At 51.3% G+C, this 7,306-nt stretch overlaps 1 protein-coding gene across 1 annotated transcript in view; it reads right to left on the bottom strand.

The window, feature by feature from the left end:
* SCN3B (sodium voltage-gated channel beta subunit 3) overlaps window positions 1-7,306 on the bottom strand; it is a 13,188-nt gene continuing 5,882 nt past the window's right edge. The window contains exons 2-6 of the mRNA XM_017738420.1: window positions 5,763-5,926; window positions 4,355-4,580; window positions 3,322-3,460; window positions 2,722-2,818; window positions 1-2,284 (exon numbers count right to left, since the gene is read on the bottom strand). Coding sequence (XP_017593909.1) covers window positions 2,755-2,818; window positions 3,322-3,460; window positions 4,355-4,580; window positions 5,763-5,861 — 528 coding nt within the window. The 5' untranslated portion in view covers window positions 5,862-5,926 and the 3' untranslated portion in view covers window positions 1-2,284; window positions 2,722-2,754. The remainder of the gene's footprint in view (window positions 2,285-2,721; window positions 2,819-3,321; window positions 3,461-4,354; window positions 4,581-5,762; window positions 5,927-7,306) is intronic.

Raw genomic sequence — 7,306 nt, 5'->3', positions numbered from 1 at the left:
GTGGCTCTTTGTTCTCTTTATTATCCTGCCTGTTCCAGAGTCCCCTCTCCCATTCCAAACACACACACACAGAGTCTTTGCTGGGAGCATCTCTTCCAGGTCTTGATAAATCACTGGTATTTTAATTATTATCCATTTTTCCCTGTGAGATCCTTGAGCAAAACTTTGCATCCCGTTTCCTTCTGCTTGGAACGCCACATGGCCATGGTCACCCCTGTCTGCAGGAACTGGAAAGGTGAAAGATTTGTCCAAAAGAAGAGCATCTGCAGAAGATGCCTGTGGGATACGGGGAGGTGCGGGACAAGGGGATGGCCCTTCTTTGCCACCTGAGATAGCTCTCAAGAAGTTCTTGGGTTCACTCCCTTTTTGATTGAAGTGTGACACCAGAGAGTGATCCATGGTTCACGGGGACTGAGGAGCAGAGCTGAAGTGGGAGAGAGGTGTCCTAAAAATCACCATGGGCTCAGTGCCATGGCCAGTGCTGGAAACTCCAGAGTTACAACCCAGTCCCTCCTCTGTTGAGTTCAGGATTCTGCCAGGCAAAGTGGGATAGGGAAAAAGATGAGATCCAGCTGAATTCAAAGAGGAGCTGCTTGGATATCCCCTTTGGATGTTAGGTTTTTTGGGAACTGGTGCCCAGACTACGAGTGTGCTTCGTCTGGAAAATGTGCTCCCCTTGCCAGGCTTGGCTCTGGGTTTGGGAGCAATCCTACTACCAACACTGCACTGGAGTAGTTTACTAAAGTTGACACCCAGTCTGAAAAAAGGATTTTGAACAAGTGCCAGCTGGAAATCTGGCCTGGGCCTGACTTACAAACGGGGTAATTTCCATGATTTTAGCAAACACATAAAAAGCAGCAGAACAAAGCAGAGGGGATTCCGTGGGCGGGGAGCATGCCTGGAGTCACGAGCACTTTGGAACTACTTACAAGCGGTCAGTGGAGCAGAACTTGTCAGCTCTGGCAAAGCAGCACAGGCTCCATTGCAGCAGGGATGTCACAGCCTCTGCCATACAACAAACCCAGAGCTTCCCGCCCTGGTCTAACAGCAGAATTCCACCCTGGCCAACGTTTCTGCCTTTTCCCCCCTTCCAATCCCAGCTGCTCAGCTCAACTGATCTACACTGAAGGACAGAAAACGAATTTTACTCTGCTTAACCCTCAGAAAAGGTAAGTTTGCATAGGGAAGATAGGATTTCCAGGGTGATTCCTGGGCAGCAGGGGATCATTTAGGATGAATGCAGACTATTTATACTGGTGATTAATTACCACAAGAGAGAATTAGGATTAACTGGGCAAAGTGGGTGTTTTCTGTCTATCCCTCTAGATGGTGCTGCTACAGCACCGGAGAACTGTCACAGTTACAAAAACTACAACCATTTTACTCGGCTGCCATCCTTCTGTGAGGGCTTTGCATCCTATTTATTTCTCCTGCCTGCCAGCATGAGGCTGCCTTCCTTTCCGGGGTTTCCCAGGAAAAGGTGGATCCCGTACCCTGTCCTGCTGCAGGACGTGGCTCTGCAGGTTCCTCCTGCCGCTGTGTACTCCAGGAGCAAACCTGCTGTGCCAGGCAGGTGGAAGGAGCTGAGCGTTTTGACACTTGATAAATGAGAGGGACGCAGGGGATTCTCATACTTACGTCATCCTGCTTCCCCGCCGGAATAATTCAGGATCCGGATTCTCAATCCCCTCCAGAAGAAAGTGTGAACGTGGCACAGGGACCTGTCCTCACTACACATTTCTAGTGCATTACAGTCTTCACCCTATTCTGCTTGTGCATGGACAGCCCCAAATCCAGAGTGATTTCATTCATTAATTAAATTCTTCCTGTTTGAACACCAGTAAAACTGCTTGGGCCACAGTATGTGGTGGAATAACCCCCTAAGAGAACCTCATTCGCAGTCCTGCAGCTCAGAGCAGCGTGCCATACATACCCTTGACCTCTGCAATGGAGAAGTAGCGTATTTAGCAAATAAAGGTGGTGGTGAGAGCAGCTGAGAAGTGACAGGTAACATTTACAAAGCCATTGAGGTGATGATGGAACCGAAACTGGGGAAGGAGCCGTGCTGCCCACACCCCTGTGCCATTTGCTCAGCGTGCTTCCACAGAGGAGTCCTTCAGCACGCGGGCTGGCACTCGGGATGGGGTCATGGGGCCAAAGTCAAGGCTGTACAGAGTCCAAGGCAAATGGAAGAGAATTTACACTTCCCTGTGTTCCTCCCGACGGCGCAGAGCTCCCCCTCAAACCTGGCTGGCGTGGCGTGGTCCTTCTGTCTTCAGAGCCCCTGCAAGGGAGACAATTCCTCTTGGAGCTCACTGGAGTGAGGATTGCAACAGAGTTAGCACAGGAACTGACGGGAGGTGAACGAGAGAGTAAAAGATCCAGGTTTTAATCTTTAGCACACAAACTCCTTCCTAGATGTTTGCTTTGGAGACAGAGCCCTGACAGTCCTCATGGGCACAGCTGCCCTTGTGCAGGGGAAAATGAAGATTCCCAACTCCACAGCAATGGGCAAAGGAGGCATAAATACATCATGGCCCGTGCTGGTTTGGGGGTTCAAGCAATACAAGTACACCCCACACCTAAAGACACCTGTATTGCTTCTAAGGTCACCGGGGAAGCTCCAGAGGAGCGCAGCCACAGCCCAGGAGTTTCCAGCCCCACCACAGGGAGGCTGAGGGGTGGACAGACACGAGCAGTGACCATTTTCTCATCACCCACCTTGGTGCCGTTCGCTCTGCTGACTCCTCTCTGCTACTCCTCCACAGGCACAGCACAGTTTTCCTTGTTTTCTGATGGAATCGCTAGATAGTCTGTCCTGTAGTTGGAGGGAAGGAGGAGAGCACTCAGTGTAAACCCCAGTTTGGGTAAACTCACTTTTACTGAATGCCTGGCAGCACCTCTGAGGTAACAAACGTCACCTGTAGAAGATGCTCACAGTAGGAGCTCCTTGGCAGGAGCAAGCACCAACTCTTCCCTGCTCTGAAATCCTACACACCCAGCCATCAAAGAGTACAAAGAGTGCTCTAATCCAAGGCAAGTGCTTGGAAAGATGGGAATGGGCCAGGATGAAACCAGACCTTCCAGGAGAGCATCTCCACAGGGTCCAAACCGGGCCACCCTGGAACACCGTGCACTCCCTCCCTGGTGTGTGGCGCAAGGGGGCACAATCTTGGTGTTCCTAAACACTGCGAGGACTTTGGGCAGAGCAAACACCAACCAGACCGTGCCATAGCAAAGTTCAGTCTTCCTGCAGTCTGCTCTGGGAAATGTGAAGAGCTCTTGCAGGTCAGATCTCATCTCCAGGGGTTCCACACTTACGCGTTTTCCTGGGCAGCCTCCTCTGCCTTGGAGACCTTCCTGTAGCAATAGACCATTTCAATCAGCAGCCACAGCGTGAGGAAGACCAGCAGAATATACATCATGATTTCTGAGATGACGGAGGTGAAGTCTTCTCCAGCTGTCGATACAATGAAAATATTAAATAACCCCATCTCATTTCCATGCAGCTCCACAGACGCTTTCCACCCTTGTGTCATCCCTCCTAACCCGCCTTGCCAGAGATCTCCAGGTGCCTTTAGGCTGTGAGGGGGCAAAAGAGAGGGAACTGCAACAGGCAGGGATCCCAGTGCGTGTCTGCAGCGGGATCCAACATGCACAGCCCTGTCTGTGATACCCCCACATCCTCACGGATTGCTCACCTCTCTTCACGCTCTGTTTCCTCCCCGTGTCCCACTCGCTGGCGTTACTCGGCTCAGTTGTGCCGCCAGCGATTTGTAAGGGATCAAAACACCGAGGTGCTTGTGGGGGAGAGGGAGGGGAACAGGGCACACAAAAGGGCTAAAAGCTCGCGCCCCTCTCTGAAGAGAGCAGCAGAATTCCCAGTGCTCTGTAACATGCCGGGATTTCAACACTGAACCCAGCAACACCAAGAGGAACAGAAAGACTCGGGAGCACTCCAGAGGGAAGCCTGAGAAGCAGGAGACTGGTATCAAAATGGAGAATGAGTCGTTGTTCCAGGAGGGAGGGGGCGGCAGCAAGGAAACGCTGCGGCTCCCTGGGAAAGGCGTTGCTGTAGCATCCCAGAGCCGCCACGGGAGGAGCTGGAAACCTCTGCTCGCGCCTGCCCAGCTGTGCCCAGCTCATCGTGCCTTCCCGCAGTCGCACACAACCAGCCCGTGCCTAAAAAGAGCCTCCAGCCGTCAAACAAGGGACAGGTTTTTCCTCCTAAGCCCCGCGTTTGTTGCTGACAAACTCAGAACCCTCTCCTGCGGTGCTGTGACAAACCCTATCCCCGGGTGACAACACCCACGGCCAGTGACAGCACAAAACACTTTCTGGCAGCCCTTCCTACCCTCCTCCACCACGGTGAGGTGGATCACCCTGGAGCTCTGGAAGAGGGGCCGGTGGATCTCAAACTCGAACTCGCGGGTGATGTTGCAGGTGTAGATGCCTGAATCGTTCAGGGTCACGTTTAGCACAGTGATGGACACGTCCTGCATGTCTTTGCTCCCATTCCACTGTATCCGGCCACTGAAGCGGCTTGGAAATTCGTGGTTCATCTTCCTGTGCTCGTAGATCTGTGAGGAAATGGGAAAGGGTGCTCTGGTTAATCGCTGCCTCGGACAACACCGTGGCATGAGCCAGGGACAGCATCCCCCTCTAGCTACACTCAGGGATGTTCTGAGCTCCCTTGGTAACAGCAGCTATTCATATTCCATCATCCTTTGCCTCAAAATATCAGGTGACTTCACAAAAGACAGGAAAATGAGTTATCAGGAATCCAATATCTCCATCGGAGAGGGAGAAAAACTGAGGCACAGCAAAGCACAGCCACACGTGGACAATGACACAAAAAATCAGCCACGGAACTAAGAACTGGGATTCTGTAGTTGTCGTGGCCAGCAAAGTGCCTGTCGGTCAGTGCAAAGAACCACAGGATATACCCAGTGAAGACAAACAGCCCTTTTTGGGAAGCCCTGGGATGTTCAGCTGAGATGGAAGTGCTGCAGGACAAACATGACCGTGTGACGTTCTGGCTGAGCACCGTCCCCATCGTGGCCCTGCCCGCCCCAGCTCACTTTGGTTGGTGTTCTTTGGGTTGCCACTGGCAAATGGATCACCCAGGGCACTGGAAGTGAATTCCCATCTCATTCCTTAGCCTGGCCCCTTTAGTTCTCAGACAGAAGGAGAATATTTGTCATCCTGCCCAGCCCTGCTCAATCACATAAACTGATTTAATGCTTCAGACCCCAGATAAAATAGCTAAAGAAATGTGAGCTCAGCCTTTATCTTGTTCTCCATTTTACCATTCTCTCTTGAATTCCAGCTGCCCCTTATCTGTCCAATTTCCATTTTGATTCACTCTGAAAATCAATTTTACCTTTTCCTGTCAGGGAGCCAGAGCAACTCCCAGAGATCCTCCCACAGTCGGGATAACGCTGCTTTCTCTGAGGCAAAAAGAAGTAAATCCTGTCCTGCAGATTTGTTGGAGGCCAATTTGACCTCCAAAAGAACAGCTTTGGGGTTCAGAACTGATTCAGACAAGGGTACCAAGTGTCAGTCATATCTGACATCCTTAGATACTGAGCTTGAGGTACTGAAGGAATGGGACTGGAAATTGGTGTTGCTGAATCTACAGCCCAAATGTTTGAGCTCAAGAACTGATTCTTTTCCTGCCAGGAGTTCACGCTGTGGCCAGGTGTGGAAATGGGATAAGCAAGGAAAGAAATGGAAAGGGCTTGGGTGCCAGACATACATACAGGCTCATCCTTTCCCCCATTGGGCCTGTAGAACCATTCCACCACCGTGGTGGCCGTCACCTCTTCCCTCTTCATGCAGGAGATGCAGAGCAGCTTCATGTCGGTCCCTTGGACAGCCTCTGTCTCAGATGGGACTTCCACACACACTGAGGAACAAAATCCAGCTGGGGGAGAGGAGCAGCAGAGAAAGAAACATTAAGACAGAATTAGAGAAACATCAGTTATTCACATCTTGGCATTAATGTCCCCAGAGGAAATGGTTTGATTTATTACTAGCACTGCCTGATAACAGATTAAGTCTCAAATGTCAGATTTTACCAAGCTTCCTTCTCTGAGATATTAATAATTCATAATAATTAACAGAGGGTGAACACTTCACACAGACTCACCTCTCCCAGCATCTGCTTTGCCATAACTTTCATCTTTCCCTGGTAATTAATGCCACTTTAAAGGCATTGTTCATTCCCTCCCATGCATGCTGGGCATGCTCTTGTTAGAGCAGCAATTACAGTCTGGGATGAGGGGCAGCCCAGAATTCCAGAGTGGAGGAACAGCTCGCTCTTTGTGCTAAGCTGGAAGGTCTGGATGCTTTAATTCAGCAAAAGCTGGGAGGGTCCAGCTCCCTTCCTGTCCCTGGGCTCCATGGGCACTACTGGGAACCAAGGGGCTTGGACAGGAGTAAATTTGGCAGCGGGTTTGATTCCCCAGGCATTCCTGCTCAAAACTCTTCCAATCAAAGCTGTGCTAACGCTGGCAACTCTCAAATCCTGCTCTTGCAAAGAGGGCAGAAATCGTTGCATGTGAAGCCACACGCTCGAGCAGAAAGGGATCGTTTGAGTACGACATCTCCAACCAAATCCCTGCTGACATTTGTCCCCTGGGCTAAACAATCCCAGGCTCTGTCTGTCCAAGGCTGTCTCCAGAGCCCAGACGCTGACTTTGCTGGCTGCTCCCTCCTCCCCAGCCTCTGAGGCACCATTAACCCACTCTCTCAAGCAACATATTATCCCGGGACTATTCCTGGAAGCAGCCTGGTTCCAGGTCTCCTGTACTACCAGCTCCACGGGCAGCAGCAGCTTTCAGGGAAAAATAAGGAAAAAGCTCCTGGATCCTGCTTTACTCTGAGAAAGGAAATCTGTACACACAGACAGGCACCCACACACAGGGCTGAAGGCACACGCGCATTAAATGTGGCAAAACCGCCCAACCTTTTCCCATGGCAGGAATCAAACTGCAGTTGCAATCGATTGATTAACTCCAGTTTACACAGACTGCACGGAAAACCGGCACTAAACCAGCGCTTAGCGGGCTGCACACCCTCCCCGAGGCAACTCGATGTTAAATCCCGCTGCAAACCCCAGACCACCAGCAATCAGTAAGGGACCAGCACATGCTTTGTGCCGTGACTCTGCTCGGCACTGAGGTGTTTTCTCCGCTCGCGTTCACTCCCTCACACTCACACTAACTCTGCACGAGCGTAATTCCCTTCTCCCGGCAACAAAAAAAGCCACTCGGAGGGCAGGCGTGAAGGGAGCATTCTCCCT

Source organism: Corvus brachyrhynchos, unplaced genomic scaffold (assembly GCF_000691975.1).
Source record: "Corvus brachyrhynchos isolate BGI_N302 unplaced genomic scaffold, ASM69197v1 scaffold46, whole genome shotgun sequence".
Lineage (NCBI taxonomy): Eukaryota > Metazoa > Chordata > Aves > Passeriformes > Corvidae > Corvus > Corvus brachyrhynchos.
The sequence above is the reverse complement of the archived record's forward strand: the minus strand, read 5'-3'. Positions and strand labels throughout refer to the sequence as shown.